The 21,148-nt window shown below is 42.0% G+C and overlaps 1 protein-coding gene across 7 annotated transcripts in view; it reads left to right on the top strand.

Moving 5' to 3' along the window:
• The first annotated feature begins 2,245 nt into the window (after positions 1–2,245).
• REPS2 (RALBP1 associated Eps domain containing 2) overlaps positions 2,246–21,148 on the top strand; it is a 179,314-nt gene continuing 160,411 nt past the window's right edge. For all 7 annotated transcript variants that reach the window (XM_084869843.1, XM_084869841.1, XM_084869838.1 and 4 more), the window contains exon 1: positions 2,246–2,562. In XM_084869843.1, the coding sequence (XP_084725969.1) occupies positions 2,329–2,562 (234 nt within the window). In that variant the 5' untranslated portion in view covers positions 2,246–2,328. The remainder of the gene's footprint in view (positions 2,563–21,148) is intronic.

Genomic DNA, 21,148 nt, shown 5'->3' with positions numbered 1-21,148 from the left:
GAATGATGGGTCTTTCTCAGGGAAGCCCAAGTATTGTTGGGATGGTAGAAGAGAATCAATATGATTTCTTGGTTTGCAATTTTCCCGAGAAGGTATTACTGTTGTGGAAAATACAATGGTGGTGAGATTTTGAAGTGGAACTTTCCCAGCTAAGTTAGTCTTTGCTGCTCCCAACTTACCTGTCCTTCCTGTGTCAATCAACACTCTCTTGTCTCAAGCCTACTACTGTCTTAATTCTCTCCTGGCAGGCTGGAAGCAAAATGTCATGTAAGGAAAACTTAGTGAAGAACTGCCTGCTCTTGGAGCGGATCCTCTCCTCTATTTCATTTCTTTAGATTCCAAAAGGGAATTGTTTGGCCATCATTTACGAATTGACATAATTTTTCTTTTTTCTTCTTCTGTATCTCCCAACTCCTTAACCATGTGCTGATGTTTTTTCTTTTTCTGTCCTTGGTCCTTATTTTAGCTGACCCAAATACCAAAGTCTGTATCATCCGTGCTATTTCATGAGATGTCGTTTGTTCTTGTGGTAAAATCAAAGTACTTCTTTGTTAAATGAGTTATTTTACACAATCTGAACTTCAATGTAGTTACAATTGCGAAACATTTTTATAACAAGGATGGACTGTTTTTCAGATTTCCAAATGAGAATCAACTGTACATGTACACAGAATTGTCTTTGTATGAAGCCCAAAAGGGAACAGCATAAAAACGAGTGTTTCTGTAGCCCCCTTATTTTTGCTGATCAACAGTTTGTTATAAGAGCAGCTACAGTTTGCTACCTAAGGCCTGAGACAGTGGAAGAGTCAAAGGTGTCATGAATTCACTTGTAAACAACTTGATGCCGGGACATCAGCCGATTATGGAGGAGGTGGAGTCTTAGGATGCTTGCTCTCAAAGGGCTGCTTGCTGGTCTTAGGGTCTGGCGTTTGTGTCCTACAGACAGTGCAGGTATATAGGAAGGCGGCTTTGGCAGCAGCCTTTTAGTCCTGTCCTTGTTTCTTCTTTTGCCCAGATTGCTTTTTGTCATTTTTCTGCTGAGACTGAATCTTCTGCTGTCCATGAGCCACATCCGGGCTGGGACAGTCTTGCTTCTGAGAGCAAGAAGAGGCGGGGGGCGTGAGGGATGGGGTAGGGGATGGGGAGGGGGGATGAGAGAACAGGGAGGTGTCTGGAGACAGAGGAAAGGGGAGAGTGTCCATGACCCTTTGGGTCTCCTCCACACACTGAGGCCGGGAAAGAGGAGCCACCCACCGCCGCCTCGGCCTTGGGAAGGCCACTGGAGAAGTCTATTTTTCCTCTGGGTTAGTGTTTCTCAGAGAGGCTCAATGCATGTACACGTGCAAGTCTTTCCAGGGCCCTTTTTTACTCCCATTACTCGTCTTGAATATGAACTAACCAATGTCATTCCTTTTGAAGGCTCAACTCCAGCTTTGAGCCCTCTCTCAGAAAGTGGCCTAACCTCGTGGCCACCCTGAACGCGATGGGGAGTCACTGGGACCTCAGTCGCAGGAATATCTCCATCCTTCAGCTTTCTAGGCCCTAACCAGCACAGCGGTGGAGATGGGGACGCCTCATTTCCCTGGCGCGGTGGTCCCCTTTCTGGAAGGCACTTGTTCCAGCATCCTAGGGAGCAAACAGCTCTCCCCGCCCCCTGAAAAGAGCCATTCTAGCTGAAACCCTTTGGCTCAGTGGATAGAGCGTCAGCCTGCTGACTGAAGGGTCCCAGGTTCGATTCCTGTCAAGGGCATGTACCTTGGTTGCGGGCACATCCCTAGTAGGGGGTGTGCAGGAGGCAGCTGATCGATGATTCTCTCTCATAGATGTTTCTAACTCTCTATCCCTCTCTCTTCCTCTCTGTAAAAAAAATCAATAAAATATGTTAAAAAAAAAAAGAGCCATTCTGCAGGTGGGTCCCCTCCCGGCCAGGCCAGACAGCAAAGACACCTCCCCCGCCCTCAGGTGCACGGGGCGCTCCTAGGACCTGGCCCAGCCCGCTGCTGCCGACCGCGGGGCGGAGCCTGTGACCCCCCGCTGGCGGGAGGTGCGCGGTATTTTTCACCAGGTGAGACGGGGGCGGGGCCGGGGCGGGGCCAGGGCGAGACCCCGGGCTCCGATTGGCCCGCGCGGCGCCTGTCTCCATGTGCCGCGCCGCGGAGGCACAACATTGAAGCCGGGGGCGGGGCGGCGGCGGAGGGAGAGGCCGCGGCGGCTGCGGGGCGTGGGGGCGGCGGCGGCCGAGGCCGAGGCTTCGGCGGCGGAGGCTGCGGGGAAGGCGGCGGCACCCCGATCAGGGACAGCGCTCCGACGGGCCCTCCTCCAGGTCCCATGGAGGCGGCGGCGGGCGCGGGCTGCGGCTCCGGGCCGCCGCTGCTGCTGAGCGAGGGCGAGCAGCACTGCTACTCCGAGCTGTTCGCGCGCTGCACCGGCGCGGCAAGTGGGGGCCCCGGGTCCGGGCCCCCCGAGGCCGCCAGGGCCGCCCCCGGCGCGGCCACCGCAGCCGCGGGGCCCGTGGCCGACCTGTTTCGGGCGTCGCAGCTCCCCGCCGAGACCCTGCACCAGGTAGGTCCCCGTGCCCCTGCGGCCCAGGGGATCATTTGTGTAGGGACTAGGGGTGGGGCAACAGGGCTGCTCACGGGTACCCGGAGGCCTCGGGCAGGTGGCGAGGAAGGGGCTTCGCAGCCGGGATCGGAGACGAAGCCCTTGTTCCTGGGGGACACCAGCTTCCTCTGCAGCATGCTGTGCTGGGTGCGCTCAGCGTCCTCCTCCCTGAGCCGGACGGTGCTCCCTCCCATCCTCCAGCCATTTCTGGGGCTCTGAAGCCACCCAGACCCAAAGTTTGCCCTGTTCTGGAAGCAGTGTGTGTTTTTTTTTTTTTTTTTTGGCTGGTGTCTGCTTTAACCTCTGCTCCGGGCTCCTGCCCTTCCCTCTCCTAGGTGGGTGGGAAAAGGGTGGGCGCTTGGGGTGCCTTGCTGGGATTTGAACTTGAAGGATGTGTGATGTGTATGTCTCTAGGGCCAGGGGGCCCAAGACTAAACGTTGCCTCTCTCTGTACGTATATATCTACCCTATCTATTGCCTACTAACATATTTCTGAAAATTGGTATGAAACTGGAAAGGCATAGTGACAAGTTGCAGAGCGTGGACAAGGGCTGTAAGCAGACATCTGTCAGGACAGAGCAAGCTTCCAATTTAGGGCTGGAGGTGGACGCCGAGGTCCACTGTGGGGGACAGCTGTATCGCCCATGTCATCATCGCCTGCACTTGGGAATAGAATTGGAAAGTGACGTGTGTCACAGCTACCTCTTTTGGCTGCTTCCAACCTGGGAGATGAGGAGGGGATGATCCACAGCAGATGCTGTTTTGTTTTGTGCTCTCCTTGGAGCTTGGAGAGAGACAACTTGATAAGCACATTGTCTTTTGATGTTCCCGGCACGAAATGGTCCTGAGAGACTTCCTATCAGGTCCAAAACATGAAATGAAGCTTTTGCTACAAGCAATAGCCAGCATGAGGTTAGTATCCATGGAATATTTAGAGTGGGGAGTGGTACTTTAAAATCTAATTCCAGAGGTGCACCGAGGGTTTTATGGCTCACTTGCAATATCATTGTTTGTAGATATATATATATATATTAATACCACCCGAGCATGATTATACTTGTATGTGAGCGGAACTTTAGCTATGCTGTAATCTTTCACCTTTTAGCATTCAGGATTTCGGAAAATATAATTAGTATTCACAGAATTGAGCGTGGCTGATTGTCCCTTAAAAAGTCCTTGAAAATGGTGATGGAGCTGGGACAGGTTTGGCTCAATGGATAGAGCCTCGGCTTGGGGACTGAAGGACCCCGGGTTCGATTCTGGTCAAGGGCATGTACCTTGGTTGCGGGCACATCCTAAGTAGGGGGTGTGCAAGAGGCAGCTGATCGATGACTCTCTCTCATTGATGTTTCTAACTCTATCTCTCTCCCTTCCTCTCTGTACAAAAATCAATAAAATATATTTAAAAAAGAAAAGAAAATGGTGATGGAAGGAGACTTGACTGGGGCTGGTAAACACAACACAATATACAGATGATGTATTGTAGAAATGTATACCTGAACCTGTATCATTTTATTAACCAAGGTCACCCAATACATTTGAAAAATTCCTTGATTTGTAGATAGCTCTGCCACTGCTGTGGAGCAGTTGAGTTGGACCAGGTAGAGGAAAAGTCGGTGCCTTCAAACACAAACCGCGCCGAAACCACTCAGTGGATAGAGCGTTGGCCTGCGGCCCCGGTTCGGTTCTGGTCAAGGGCATGTACCTTGGTTGCGAGCACATCCTAAGTAGGGAGTGTGCAGGAGGCAGCTGGTCGATGTTTCTCTCTCATCGATGTTTCTAACTCTATCCCTCTCCCTTCCTCTCTGTAAAATATCAATAAAAGACATTAAAAAACAACAACAACAACAACCCCCCCAACCGTGGTTATTACATCAGGCCCTCAGAATACTCCCAAGCATAATCAATTGATTAAATGCTGTCACTCCTTCTCCACTCAAAGAGGAACAGACCGCACAGCAAGGGACAGCTGGGCACCTATGAAGGCTTATGCTGTTGTTAGTGATGCAGGGAATGTGGGAAGGGGTGTATATTAAATCTGAGTATGTTGTTTGACTGCTCCTTAGGAGTTGGGGAGAGGGCTTTCCCGGTGTTAGAACCCATGCTCCGGTGAGGTATGGGTAATTTAAGAAGAACCCAAGGCACAGTGCCTTTGCATGAATGAGATTCTATTCTTGATGCTCAGTGGAAATCTGCTTGCAAAAAGACGGGCAAAAGGGGACCATCAGATTGCTTGTAGTACATCTCAGAGCTTTAAGCTCCCCCTTTCAGTCAGCAGAACAAAATGCACCCTTTTCTATTAACCGAACACAATCAGAACACTCCAGTATTCCTTTTAAAAAATACGTTTTTATTGATTTTCAGAGAATGGAAGGGAGAGGGAGAGAGAGACAGATCAATGATGAGAGACAATCATCGATCAGCTGCCTCCTGCATGCCTGCACTGGGGATGGAGCTGGAAATCCATGCAAGTGCTCTGACCAAGGGAATGGAATCATGACCTCTTGGTTCATAGGTCAATGCTCAACCAGCTGGGCTCCAATATTGTTTTTACAGGTGAAGATGAACAGGAAAGGCCTCCTGGACAGGGAAATGTAATTGGAAGAGATTAAAACAAAGCCAGCAGCCATCAGCCACTTAGTTTTTACCAACTACTTTGGTGTTGTGTGGTGATATGTGTCTGAATATGTATATGTATATGTGCACACACATTCTTCATTCACCTTGAGTTGCACTACACTATAGGTATATTAGTTTTTCTTTCTTAGTTTCTTTCTCTCTTTCTCCCTCTTTCCCTCCCTCCCTCCCTTCCTCCCTCCTTCTTTCTTTCTTTCTTTCTTTCTTTCTTTCTTTCTTTCTTTCTTTCTTTCTTTCTTTCTTTCTTCTTTCTTTCTCTTTCTCTCTCTCTCTCTCTCTCTCTCTCTCTCTCTCTCTCTCTCTCTCTTTTTCTTTCTTTCTTTCTTTCTTTCATTTTTCAATATGTTTTTATTGATTTCAGAGAGATGTAGGAAGAGGGAGAGAGGGATAGAAACATCAATGCCAAGAGAAAAATCACTGAGCAGTTGCCTGCTGCATGCCCTCTACTGGGGATGGAGCCCCAAACTGGGACTCGAATCCTGACCTCCTGGTTCATGGGTCAGTGTTCAACCACTTAGCCACACTGGCTAGGCAACATTAGCCATTCTTTAAAATATTTAGATGTAAGTTCAGGATTAAGTGGCCCAACAGGTATAACTGCTCAAATCATGAAAGTACTAGCTAGCTCAGATAGTTTCTATAGTAACAGTCAGATGTTCTCCTTAATAAGCATACAATTAAGATTACCATAATGTTTCAGGAAGGGTGAAAATCTTATCTGGATTAAGTGTTCTATAAAAATACTTCATTTTAGTTCTTACCATTGCAACAGCATGGATGGAACTGGAGAGCATTATGCTAAGTGAAATAAGCCAGTCAGAGAAAGAGAAATATCACATGATCTCACTCATTTATGGAATATAATGAACAACATAAAATGGATGAACAAAAATAGATCCAGAGACAGAGAAACATCAATCAGACCATTAAACTTCAGAGGGAAATAGGGGAGGGTGGGTGTAAGGATGAGATATCAACCAAAGGACTTGTATGCATGCATATAAGCCTAACGAATGGACACAGACAACGGGGGTGAGTGTGGGGTGAGGGCATGAGTGGGGGGGTTAGTGGAAATAATGGGGGAATAAGGACAAATATGTAACACTTTAATCAATAAAAAAATGAAAAAATAAAAAATAGAAAAAGACTTAATTTTGTCTTCTCCTTTGAATAAAACAAACCACTACACCTGCTACTTTGTTATGAAAACGAATTATTTTAGGAATATTTTTCAGTTGAAATATATAATATTTACTATATATATATATATATATATTTTTTTTTAATAGACTTTATTTATTCAGAGCAGTTTTGGGTTCACAGCAAAACTGAGGGGAAGATACAGAGTTCCCATATACCCCTCACCCCCACACCTGCACAGCTATTCCCATAATCAATATGCCCCACCAGAGTGGTACATTTGTTACAATTGATGAACCTACATTAGCACATCATAATCACCCAGAGTTCATAGTTTACATTATGATTCACTCTTGGTGATGTGCAATCTATGGGTTTGGGCAAATGTATAGTGACACGTATCCATCATTATAATACCATACAGAGTATTTTCACTGCCCTAAAATCCTGCATGCTCCATCTCTGTGCTTCATCTCTTCCTCATAACCCCAGCCCTTGGCCAGGGCTCATTGTTCTTTTAGTTTGCAATTCCCTAATGACATATGATTTTGAGTATCTTGTCATGTGCTTATGTGCCACCTTGAACTATTTTAATGCATCAAAATAGCCTATTTTAAAAGGCCTGTTGGACCCTTTATAGAGTATTTATGCTCATGTGCTGCTTTATTTTAAAAGCAGGATTTCAGTGTTAGCTAGAAAAATGGTAGAATGAAACACAAGTTAAAAAAGGAGAATATCAGTGTCTGAGAAACAGGTAAATAGTTTTTGTTTAACACTTTAAGGCAAAGAACTAGACATGTTGGAGTGATGGGTTTCCCAGGTTGTGAAGTATCTCATTGGTATTCAATGGCTAGTATTTTACTAGAAGACACAGGGTGTATGGGAGTCAGGATTAGGTTTGAAGAGTATTTGAGTCATTTGAGTTCCTATTGTGCATCAGATAGACACTGTTCTAGCTCCTATCGTTGTAGTAATGAATCAAATACAAATCCCTGTCCTCATGGAGCTTACATTCCAATGCCAATGTTTTTATTTTTCAGTTTGAGTAAGAAAATATTTGAAATATGGCTTCTAGAAAAAATGTGTACCTCAAACTGGCAACTTTTGTGTATGACATAACGAATTAATAGACTGTATAGATTCCTTTATATCTAGCTCTTAGGATGGTATCTTAGTCTCTGGGGATGCTGTGCATATTTCAAGCAGTCAGTTATTTTTATGATAGTTAACATTTTTGTTTTGTTTTGAAATAATGCTTTTATTTTTCATTGAGGTATAATTGACATATATAGCATAATGTTAATTTCAGGTATATAACATAATGATTTTATATTTGTTAATATTGTGAAATGATTACCATAAAAAGTCTAGTTAACATCCATCACCACACACTTATAAATTTTTTTCTCATGATGAGCTTATTTGATTTACCCTCTTAGCAACTTTCAGCTATACAATACACTATTATTAACTACTAGAGGCCCGGTGCACAAGATTTGTGCACTGAGGGAGAGGTCCCTCGCTGGACCCCTCAGGGTATGTCTGTTGAGACCACAACCCAGGCATGTGCCCTTGATTGGAATCAAACATGGGACCCTTCAGTCCACAGGCCAAAGCTCTATCCACTGAGCCAAACTGGCTAGGGCTATGTCTTTTTTTTTTTTTTTTTTAAATATATTTTATTGATTTTTTACAGAGAGGAAGGGAGAGAGATAGAAAGTTAGAAACATTGATGAGAGAGAAACATTGACCAGCTGCCTCTTGCACACCCCCAACCGGGGATGTGCCCGAAACCAAGGTACATGCCCTTGACCGGAATCAAACCAGGGACCTTTCTGTCCGCAGGCCGATGCTCTATCCACTGTGTCAAACTGGTTTTGGCTATGGCTATGTCCTTTTTTTTTTTTTTAAAGAAAATCTATGAAAGGAGAGAGAGAGAGAGAGAGAGAGAGAGAGAGAGAGAGAGAGAGAGAGAGAGAGAAGAGAAAGAGAGAGATATTTGTTGTTCCTTATTGGTTGTTTCTTGTACATGCCCTGACTAGAGATCAAACCCACAACCTTGGTGTATCGTAATGACTCTCTAACCAACTGAGCTACCTGGCCAGGGCCTTATGTTTCCTTTAAAAAAACCTTCATTAACCACTCTTACAATGACTCATAATTATGGTGTTGTAGAGACCTTTATGCCTAAGGGAAGTAGGTGTCATTTTTCCTTATATAGAATGTCATATGACCAGGGGACTGTGCTAAACATGTACAAATATTAAAAATGCCTCCATAGATACCAGATTACACACTGATATTCTTGAGAGTGTTAGAGGGTCTTTATTAGGCTTTCATAGTCTTTTTTATCATCCTTTTTAAAAATGGAAATTTTCAAACAAATAAGTGGATGGAAAAGTTTATTAAACTCCTCTGCACTTGTCACCCAGGCTGAACAACCATCAATACATGATCAATTCCATTCCATCTGCATTCCCACCTTTGTTCCCTTCCCCTTATATTATCCTGAAGAAAATCTCAGACATCATATGATTTATAGGTTTTATATTTAAGGAATAAATCTGGGGTTGGGTTAGAGGAGATGAGACATTCAGGTATTTAATATGGGCAGGAAAGTAAGTCTGGTCTATGGTCAAATAGTAAGACTGGTTGATGGTTCTACGCAATCAAGCCATTGGCAGTCTTTAAGATAACAATGTTTGAGAACTGATTTAGAATAATTGGGGAAACCAACAGGGACTTGGAAAAAGTAACAAGGTGAAGACTAGAAATATAAGATGGATTTAAACATTGTCCTAGTTTCACACGTATAGCTAGGGACTGCCCTACTTTAAGAGTATAGAAATTTGATTTTGAGGAAATTTTGAGTTGTTTCACTAGTTATTGGTAACTTTTTGAAAAATACAGTTTTAATGATTTCAGAGAGGAAGGGAGAGGGAGAGATGCCCATCTGGCGTGACTCAGTGATTGAGTGTCAACCTATGAACCAGAAGGTCACAATTCGATTCCCAATTAGGGCATATTCTGGGGTTGTGGGCTTGATTCCCAGTGTGGGGCATGCAGGAGACAGCTGATCAATGATTCTCTCTCATCATTGATGTTTCTTTTTTTAAAAAAAATATTTTTATTGATTTCAGAGAGGAAGGGAGAGAGAGATAGAAACAATGATGAGAGAGAATATGATTGGCTGCCTTCTGCACACTCAACACTATGGATTGAGCCCACAACCAGGGCATGTGCCCTGACTGGGAATCGAACTGTGACCTCATGATTTATATGTTGATGTTCAACCACTGAGCAACATTGGCTGGGCATTACTGGTAAGTTTTTAAAGAAGGTTTGGGTCCTTTCCAGGTTTTTTGAAACTTTCTGTTTTCTAAAGGCAAGCATTTAGTATTTTGTATTATATAATTCTGTCTTTTTTTTTTTTTTTTTTTTTTTTTTTTTTTTACATGTCTCTGTGTAGGCAACTGTCTTAGTCTGTTTGGGCTGCTATAACAATTGCTACAGATTGGTTGCTTATAGATAACAGATAGTTATTGCTCATAGTTCTGGAGTTGGAAGTCCAAGATCTGCATATTTGGGGTCTGGTGAAGGCCCCTTTCTGGTTCATAGCTGGTGCCTTCTTGTCCTGTCATCACATAGTGGAAAGGGCTAAAGAGCCTTTTGGTTTCTTAGTATAAGGGCACTAATCCCATTCATGAGGACTCCACCCTCCTTGCCTAAGCATTTCCTAAAGGCCCCATTTTCTTATACCATCACGTCAGGCATTAGGATTTCAACATATGAGTTTTGGGGGGGGGACAAACGTTCAGATCATAGCAGCAACCAACTAACCTGGGTTGCTCCAGACAGATGTTTCCTAGGATGTGGAGATTTCAGTTTTCAAACCAGGACAGTCCTAGGCAAACTAGGTTGGTCGTCCCCCTTCTCCCACATTGGTTCCTCAATTAGTTACCTATTACTTTATAATGAATTTCCATTAATTTAAACTGCAGCTTAAAACAATGCATTTCTTATCTCATTATTTCTGTGGGTCAGGAGTCCTGACATGGCTTAACTGAGTCTTCAATTCAGAGTTTTACAAGGTCAAAATCAAGGTGTTGGCTGAACGGCATTCCTTTCTGGAGCTTGGAGACCTCTCCCAAGCTCATGTGGTTGTTAGTACAGTTCAGTTCCTTGTGATTTTAGGACTAAAGCCCTCAGCTCTTAGAGGCCACGCCGCAGTTCCTTGTCACATGGCCCTCTCCACAGGCAGTTCATAACATGCCTGTTTGTTCCTCTGAGGTCAGTAGGAGATTCTCTCCAGTTGACTTAGATGAGTGACATCCTATCACCTTTGCCATAGTCCCTGGGTTAGAAGGAAGTCACAGGTTCTGTCTGCACTCAGCAGGGGAGAGGATTCTACAAAAGCACAGACACCAGGAAGTGAGAATTATTCGGGGTGAGAGGCACCTTAGCGTCTTTCCACCACACTTGCCTTGCAGAGTTTTCTGAAGCAGAAAATTATTCTGATTAGTTTTTTTTTTTGCGGCCAGAATATGCATATACAGCTTCACCACTCATTTTCCAATTTCTTTATCTTTCTAAAAACACTTGCATACATAATTCAATTTTCTTATGCCAAGTAGAACTGGCAAATATCTATCTTCTAAGTTATTATTTCCAATTTTAGCGGTTTGTTTTTCCTCTCAACTAGGAGGAGGCAGGAAAAAAGTGCAAAAGCAGATGTGAATGCCTTCCATGCCCACTCCAGCACAGAATACTCGAAAGCAGGGTCCAGGTCAGGGGCTGTGAATGTAGATGTGGGAAAAATACATCTTTATACTGACCCTGCCTGAAATCGAGCATTTCTTTCTATTATGTGTGTACCCAACAAATCACAGAAGGATTAGCAGTACCTGAGACCTTATCATTTGTAGAAATAGCATATTTGAAAAATCATATTACAATTGTTTCAAATAATTCAATGACAATTTGCAATAGTTTAGACACTTGGGCTGATCTTACTCATTGTGTTAATAAAGAAACAAATGTGTTACTACCAGAAACTTAAAAAAAATATTTTATTGATTTTTTACAGAGAGGAAGAGAGAGGGATAGAGAATTAGAAACATCGATCAGCTGCCTCTTGCACACCCCCTTCTGGGGATGTGCCCGCAACCAAGGTACATGCCCTTGACTGGAATCGAACCCGGGACCCTTCAGTCTACAGGCTGATGCTCTATCCACTGAGCCAAACCGGTTTCGACCAGAAACTTGTTTTTTTATTTATTTTATATTTTGATAGCCGCATTTCAATATATTTTGTTTATACTAGTAATCCTATGTGGGATAAGGACACATATGTAATACCTTAATCAATAAAGAAATTAAAAAATGTATTTCAAATGTTTAATTCTATACATTTAAAAACATTCTGAGAGGAGGTATATGTAGACTGCCAGAGGGGGCCACAGCACAAAAATGGTTAAGAAGCCCTGCTCTGAGGTGTCAGGACTAGAAATTCCAGTTTTCGGAGTTCATTATTTCCAAAGTCAGAATGGCAGAATGGCAGAACTGGCCAGCCCAGGTCCCTCCCCGTCTAGTCTGTCTTACAATGGGGAAGGAAGCCCACAATGAATGAATGCTCTGCTTCCTCTAGGATCTTACGCTGCAGTCTCTGCAGACCCTGTAGTCCTGGCCTTGAGCTCTCTGTGCTCTTGCCCTTTCTATCTGGCCTTCTCAGCTCTGCCTCACTCCAGAGCAGGTGCCAGCTGGCTGTTGGGCCTTTTTTATTTACCACTATTATTTCTACTTTCAACACTGTCTAGACTAGGGGTGTCGAACTCAATCAGAGAAGGGGCCAAAATCTAAAATCCAGCCTAAATCGCGGGCCAAATGGTTTACTGAACAGTCATAAACTGACAATGTCATAAACTGACAGCGGAGTGCAGTGATGACAGCGCGGTGCACAGCGCGGTGCGGGCCACATTGCAAGGCCTGGCCGGCCAGATTTGGCCCGCGGGCCTTGTGTTTGACACATGTGGTCTAGACCATAGCTTGAAGGAAGAAGTGATTTTTAAGTGACTAGAGAAACCTAGCTGTCTTTAGAATTAATTCATGACCAGGAGAGGCTATTGACATTAGGCTAGTAGTAAATGTTTGTTTTGACTTAATTCATTTCTAACACTTTGCTATTGGTTTACAGAAAAACATCTTTGTTCAGCCTCCTGGGGGTAATTAAGTGATTCACCTGTGTTAATTTCCTGAGTAATTGAAGTGTACCCATAAATGCCAGCAATTACAAATTGTTTCTTTTTTAAAGCAGGCTTTCTTAAATGTGCAATGTTTGCCCCATGCCTTCAAAAGAACACATTTAATATAATAAGCTCTTTGTTTCTCCTTTAGCTCAGGGTCAGCCTTGTGAAAAACATGATTATATGTGAACAGCTTTTTGCCCCTGGAGATGTTTGGTGTGCTTGCTTTTTTAGTTTTTTTTTTTTTTTCTTTTTCTTTAGGATATCTTTCAAATTTAAAATGTTTCAACTCCTCTCCTTTGCGTACCTTCATAGTCCTCCTACTGAGAGATGGCAATGGAAGTAAAGCAGATGCACTTTAGCATGTGGAAGTTTTAGATTCTGTTAATTTATTCATTGTTCTAGGTCAAGGTTTCTCTGTCTCAGCACCATGGACACTTTGGTCTGGGTCAGGATGTCTAGCAGCACCCCTAATCTCTACCCACTAGATGCTAGTGTCTGTCCCTCCCCTAGATGCTAAAACAAAAAAAAAATGTTTTCAGACATTGCAATGTGTTCCCTGCAGCAAAAATGTACTCTGGTTGTAGCTATATGATGAAAACCTTTATAGTAGCAGCTACCATTTATTTACTGATTGCCATGCACTTGGCCTGGTCCTATAACTTGGCACAAGTTCATTTTATTTAATTCTCTCAACCAAACTACTAGAGGTATTGTTGTCTGCAATTTGAAGAAAACAAAGTGGAGGCGCAGAAGTTCAGTAACTTCACCAAGGTTACAGAGATAACTGACTTCTGGCAAAACCTTGCATAATTATTTGGGTTGAAATTCAGTCTTTGTTGAAAGGACAAACTAAAAATGAAAGGGAAGCATGGGGTCAAGGTTGACCAAACTTTGAAGCCAAGTAAGCCATCAGAAATTCAGGACCCCAAAGCGGGGGATGGGTCACATTTGTAATGCTATCAACAATAAAAGTATATATATTAAAAAAAATAAATTCAGGGCCCTGCAGGAAATAGCAAGCTCAGCTCGTTTTACTAAAAGCAGGGGCATTGAGACATGGAAACTAGCAAAAGCAGGATGCCAGTACCTTCTGTAGATCTGAGGTGATCAGGGTGTTGGTGGCTCCCAAATAGACACAGTAGTATAGAAGAAAGCAGCCATTGCCAGAGCTGTGTCCAGGGAGGGAATGGTGGGGGGCAGATAACCCACTCTCCTGCCATCTGATGTGATGAAGTGCCTCTCACTGTCTTCACCCAAGTGGAAGTCAGGGGCAGGGGAGACTGGGTGTTGAAGCTTATAGAGGCCAGCCTCATGGGCAGAGGGGATAAAGAAGGGTTGGGAGTGCCCCGGGAACATATAGAGGGAAAGCCAGCACAGGCTACAACCTGGACTGGGAACCACTGTGTTGAATCCTACAGAAAATGGGGCATGGCTTGTGTGGGGGGAGAGGGAAGTCCATTTTTGCCAAGCAAGGTCTGGGTGTAGGATCTCTAGGAGGCACTGGAGAGGGCTGGACAGGAGCAACTGGCCCATCTGAGCTGCTTTTTGCACTTATCTAGGGAAACCTTGAGGACTGTGGGGTTGTCTGTCTGCATTTGGATATTGAGTGTCTGTGCTTTTTGATCAGAGCGGGGCAATGAGTTGCAATGCTTGTTTTTGTTCAGAGCATTGGAGATTCTGCCAGGAGTAAGCTGCACACGGTGGAAAGGTCGCATTAGGATCAGAGATGAATTAGCTCAGGGGAGTAGAAAGCATATCCCATATAATAAAAGGCTAACCACCAGTTGCTATGACATGCACTGATCACCAGGGGGCAGATGCTTAATCCAGGAGCTGTCCCCTGGTGGTCAGTGTGCTCACACAGGGGGAGCACCAGTTGGCCAGATGTGAAGATCACGGCTGGCGAGCACAATGGCGATGGCAGAAGCCTCTCTTGCCTCCACGGCAGTGCTAAGGATGTCTGGACTATTGGCTTAGGCCCGCTCCCCACGATTGGCTATCCCCTGAAAGCATCTGCCCCCTGGTGGTCAGTGCATGTCATAGCAACTGGTGGTTAGCCTTTTATTTCGTGCACTGGGTCTCTAGTTATAACATATAGGGGTATGGCTTTGCATTAGTTTGGCTTTTTTCTTTCCCTGAAGGATAGCATTCCTGTATGTATATGTGTATTCATGTAGGATATCTTTGTATGTACATTGCTCAGACTCTCTAAGGCCTATTGAACTAACTGAGGCCTTACATTTTTTAAGAATTATCCTCGTATACTATAAAGTAAAGGCAAATGCAAAGATACAGCTTTGTTCTCTTCTGCATTCTTCACGGGGTAATATATGTTCTGGAAAACTTGTTGCCATGGCAATGGGATATTATCTATCTCCGTAGGGTACTACATAAAAATAGCCCTTTGTGTTAGAGGCTGATGTTGGTGACAGGTGGTTGGGTGAATGTATAGGAGGGTGCTTTGTCAGCATTCCATTGTTTAAAGTTGAGAAATCAAAATGAGTATTGATTTTTTTTCTCAAAATGCAATTAAAAATTTTTAAACAATCTTTATTGTTGACAGTATTACAGATGTCCCCATTTTATCCTCCATTGAGCCCCTCTACCCCCTCCCACCTCCTCTGAACTATTGTTTGTCCATGGGCTATGCATATATGCATATAAGTTCTTTGGTTAATCTCTTCCCACTTGCTCCTTCCCTCTAAAATATGTCAGTCTGTTGCATGTTTTGATGTCTCTGGATCTGTCCCACCCCATCAGTTTTCAAAATCTAATTTTATCTGGAATAGGCAGGTAGTGGTACTCTATATAATTGAGAATTATAACCTTCCTTTGAAGGTCTAGTAAATATGATTGGAGCCACCTCTTATGATGATAAGTAAGTGGCTCTTCCTGGTGGTGCTACAGGGTGTGCAATACAAGATTGGGTGGGGGGACAGGTATAATTCTCTTAATTCTTTAAAATATTTTTTTTGTATTGATTTCAGAGAGAAAGGGAGAGAGAGATAGATCTATCAATGATGAGAGAGAATCATTGATTGGCTGTGTCCTGCACATCCCACACCGGGGATCGAGCCAGCAACCCGGGCATGTGCCTTGACTGGGAATTGAACTGTGACCTTCTGGTTCATAGATCGATGCTCAACCACTGAGCCATGCCAGCAGGGCTAATTCTCTAATTCTTGAACAAATGTTTCTGCCTAAGTGCCTTGAACTTTAAACCAAGAAGTAACAAGTGGTTAGGTGAAATAGAGGAGCTCTGAGCTGTTATCAAATATTAACTTCTTGCAGTTTCACAAATGGAATGGAACAGATCCTTGTTGAAAGTCAGCTCCCCCGCTGGTTTTAGCATTGGCCTCACATGTAGCCAAAGGACGGAATCTTGACCCTAATATTAATTTTTCCTTTGAAAAATCCTTTGGGCAATTTCTTAGAATAGTAACTCAAACGTTTTGTCATGCTCTTATTTTTCTTCTAGCAATTTGTCTTACATATAAATAGTAGCATCCTGGTGCTGAACTAAAATTCACTCTAGTTGTAAGAATTTTAGAAAAGTGTCATGAGAAAATACCATGTATGGCTGGGCATTTTAGACCTGAAAGTCTGATATACATTGCACTATTACTTATTTTAATTTTTATGTATATATGAATGATAAGTGAAATATCTAGGTCTAAAAGGGCCCCTTTAATAAGTCTAAGATAAATGCTATGTGGTAAAGTATTTTGTCATATCTTACTTAGGAATGCTTTGTTAGTGCTACCTAAAATAATGGTGTCTTAGGTTTGAAATGCTTTTATTCTCCTGCTTCTAGCTGTGTTTACACCTCACTGGGTCCTTTGCCAGAGTCTGTTGTATTAATTGACTTCTTGGTTTCCATTTCCTGCAGTCACTATATGTTCATCTGTTTTCTTTTTTTTATTATTAATTTTTTATTGGAGAGTTCATTGCTTGCTTCTTGTATGTGCCCTGACTGGGAATCAAACCCACAACCTTGGCCTATAGTGACAGTGCTCTAACCGACTGAGCTACTCGGCCAGGGCTCCTTCTGTTTTCTTACCACCATAATTTTGTTCTTTCTTGAGAAATTTCTTTTTCTTGTAAGTTTAAGCTTTTAAAAATCCCTGCATTTTTGTTCTACTGGAGTTTTGAGTGGGAGTAGAGGTTACCATGTATGTGCAAACTAGTAAGAATGTTCAATCAGTCAAGAAACGAGTTTACAGAAAACAAATTTATTTTTTATATTTTTACTGATTTCAGAGAGGGAGAGGGAGAGACAGAAACATCAATGATGAGAGAGAATCATTCATCAGCTGCCTCCTGTATGACCCCCACTGGGGATCAATCTCACAACCCAGGCATGTGCCCTGACTGGCAATCAAATCTTGACTTCCTGGTTCATAAGTCCATGCTCAACCACTGAGCCAAGCTGGCTTGGCCAGAAAATGGCTTTTAGAAGAGTTGAAAAAATAGTACAGAGAATTCTCTTATATTCCTCACCCTATTCCCTTAATGTTAACATCTTACTTAACATAGCACAATGATCAAGAACAGGAAATTAACACTTGTACAATATTATTAACTAAAGTATAGACCTTATTCAAATTTCATTAGTTTTTTCAACTGGTGATCTGTTTTTGTTCCAGGATACTATCTGGGATTTCATTTTGGGTTTAGTTATTTCTCCTTAGATTCACCTAGTCTGTACCAGTTTCTTAGTCTTGTCTTTCATGACACTTTTGAAGAGTATTGATCAGAATATCTTTCCTTTTGTAGTTAAAGTATCTTGGGGGAAATGTTCTGAGGATTATGAAAATAACCTATTTCTCTTCAGATTTTTGCCCATTGACTTTTATTGGTGGATCTGCATTCATTTTATTTCATATCAATTCCTGGAGTATTTGTGACAAATATTTGATTAAGTAAAATAGAGCTGTACCCTACAAGAAGCAAAGATCAATTACACTAAAGTTAATTGATATTGTTTAGTGTAATCATATTGTTTAGCGTAACACTAGCAGCTGTGTACCCTAACTTTCAGGGGCTTAATACAGTAGAAGCTTTTTTCCTTAGTGTGGGTATTTCTGGTTCTGTAGGTGGTTTTCTGTCATGTATGTGTCATAGTGATTGGTCTTTCCAGTCGTTCCAATCATTCTGTCATTTGGTTGCTAAGCTTTTATATATATAGATGGTAGTTAAAAATTACATATTTATTTGTTTAATTTTAGTATACACATAAAGTAGTTTCAGAATTGTTAACTCATACCTATGTGATAAACACTTTCACTAACTAGATTATAGCATTTATGAACAATTCTTTTTTCTGTATAGTATCTAGTTAATATACTGTTATCTAGTGACTAGTTATAGTATCTAGTCAATATACTGTTTTCAGCAGTTTTCCATTGACATATTAAACTCGAAAAGTGTACACAAGCACATGTCATTGTTCAGATTCAGGAAATTTAATATTAATACAGTAGTCTTCAATCTGTATTTCAATTCCATCATTTGTCCCCAACCCAGGATCACATATTTAATTTATTTGTCATGGACCTCTAGTTCCCTTTTGGAACTATTTCCTGTAAGCCTTTTGCTGTCTTTCATGACATTGACATTTCGAACAATGACATTTCATGACACTGTATGGTAGAATGTACCAAATTTGGGTTGGCTGATGGCTTTCATGTTTATATTAAGATTTTGCATTTTTGTCTGGATACTGCATAAGTGATATGTCCTTAGGAAATGAATGTATCAGGAAGCACATGATGTCTCATTGCCCCTTATTGGTGATTTACATTTTGATCATTTGGTTAAACTATTATCTAAGTCTAAAGTGTTTTTAGAGATGAAATGTCAGTGATAAATACCATTAAGCTTCGTGTTTTTAGATGGAAAAGTTATTAAAAAGGTTTTCAAAACTGTTCAGATGGACATATATATAACATAAAATATAAACTTTAAATTTTTCTTTCTTGAGTCATTTTCTACCACTGAAATGTTAATGCATGAGTTATAGTCATTTATGACTGTTTTAGTTCCTCATGAAGTCATTTTTCCCTAAATTTTTTTATTGTTGTAGAATATACATAAAATTTATCATTTTTGTATCTACAAATCAGTGGCACTAGGTACATTTACAGTGTTATGCAACCATCACCACTATGAATTTCCAGGACTTTTTAATCATCCCAAACAGAAACTCTGTACCCACTAAATAATAATTCTCCATTCCCTCTTCCCTAGCTTCTGGTAACCTCATTTTATATGCAATCACAATATTGCAGAATAAACACCAGCTTCCTGTTATCTGGGATAAGGTCACTCAACTTTTTCTCCCATATTTGGACTATGATAAAATTATTATTTGCCATACACTACAGGACAATTGCTATATTTTGGCGCGAATTACTATATAGAAACTCTAAATCCTGGTAAAAGAAGCAGTTTTATTCTGAAAGTTGGTGTATTTAGGAGGGGAGAAGGGCAAGGAAAAGTGAAATTATTCTTCTAGTGCAGTGGTCGGCAAACTGAGGCTCGTGAGCCACATGCAGCTGGTGAGCCACAGTTTGCCACTCTGTTGACTAATGAGTTTGCCGACCACTGCGTAGGCATTACCCTTACCCAGAAGTTTTGACTTCAGGTTAAAGACATTAGTACATTATTAAAATGTTTTTTTTTTTTAAGTGTTTTTCCCTAAGGCAGTGGTCGGCAAACTCATTAGTCAACAGAGCGGCAAACCATGGCTCGAGAGACGCATGTGGCTCGTGAGCCACAGTTTGCCAAACACTGTTCTAGTGTAGCAGACCAGAGTTTAAGTTCCCTGTAATATTTTCTATCTTGGGTATCTAACCAATTGTATAGATCATCTACACTTTTGTATATGGCTTGAATGGGTATCGATACATGTAAATTGACATAAATTCTACTCACTGCAGTCTCTGTGTGTCCCTATTTCCTGGTCCATAAAGAACAATTGCAGTAATCATAAAGTAACAGAAGTAACTTCCCTCGAAAGAATATTTCAGGACAAAACGGTAAAAGACTGCAGAGTAGGAAGGGCTCCTTATTTTTAGTAACATTTCCCAGTGTTCTTCAAGGGCTCACCCACTCCCAATCATTCTTCTACCTATAGCAGGAATATTTATTAGAACTAATTTGAATAGCACCGTAGAATACAGATAGCACAGCCACATGTCCCTGTTTGCTGGAGCTGAAGAAACAACTATAAGTTTAAAAATACTCAAATAATAAAATTGCCTGGATGACCCACCTAATCCTTTGCTGTGTGGTGTTGGGTGTCTGTTTCATTTCCTTAATAAGTTTGACAAGGGCCTAGAGACGCTTAGCAGATGCCTTGGTTCAGGTGGGCTATCGCTGGAAGATAGACTCTAGGAGTAACCTGCGTCTTGCTCTTGAGAGATTAGTATATTGATAGAATGCATACCCATTGTACATGCCAAGCAATTTATAGGATTTCTCAGGGGAATCACATAGTTGGGGAAGATTCCTAGAGGCAAGAGGTCATTTATCTTGCGAGTCAGCAATTACTTTAGGGTCCTATATTCTGCATTTGGGAGATCTTAATTTGAATGAAGTAACCTTTCCCCATTAGTGCCTCTAGGGGTTTAATGATTCTTATTGGGATGAGTTGGCTAGAAGTTAGGAGATCTATTTCTTGTAGTAACTGAGTTCTACCTGAGGGTTAAGGATAAGTGACTCTGAGGTATGAGCCAGCTAGAAGGACACTTGTTCATTTTTCACTCTTGTCTGAAGAATGGTTAGGCCACCTCACTGTTGCTTCTCTGATGGTACCAAAAGTCATGCAAGAGGTGATGACTGTTTTGATTCTCCATTGCTGTCTGCAAAAACCCACCCAGAACTGAGTGGCTTATAGGAACAATTCTCATATTTGTGTAGGTCAGGGATTTCAGAAGGCCTCAGCTGGGCACTTCATCTCTGCTCTAGATGGTGTTGGTTGAACATCTGGGCCTGGAGGTTCCACTTCCAAGGTGGCTTCTTCCCTCATAGGAATAGCTCCTCAGTGTCCATGGCTAATCTCTCCATGTGGTGTCTCATCTTCTGAGGCTTCTCCACACAGCTTACGCTTCTCACATCATGGTGGTCCCTGGTAGTTGTACTTCACAGGGTGGCGATGAAACGAAAGCCTCTATTTTAATTTCAATTATTATTGGCGAATATATTTGGCATTGAGATTGTGATATTTATCGTTTTATTTTGTCTTATTTATAACCCTGTCAGGGTAGAAATTGAAGAAGCAACACTTCATTTCCTCTGCTCTTTTGTGTGGATGATGGGTTGTTCAAATAGCAGGAAGTTCATTTTTTTGGCTTGCTTTGGATTACTGAGGACCATCCTTCAGAAATGGTTTCCTAATGTTCTCCTGGCCATCTGGCAAGAACACAGAAGACCTTTTGCTCCATAAAAATAAGCTTATAATAATAACAAATTGAAACATCTTGATAATAAATATATTTGCACAGCTTTCCTAATCCCAGGTT

Source organism: Pipistrellus hanaki (assembly GCF_964339955.1).
Source record: "Pipistrellus hanaki genome assembly, chromosome: X".
Lineage (NCBI taxonomy): Eukaryota > Metazoa > Chordata > Mammalia > Chiroptera > Vespertilionidae > Pipistrellus > Pipistrellus hanaki.
The sequence above is the reverse complement of the archived record's forward strand: the minus strand, read 5'-3'. Positions and strand labels throughout refer to the sequence as shown.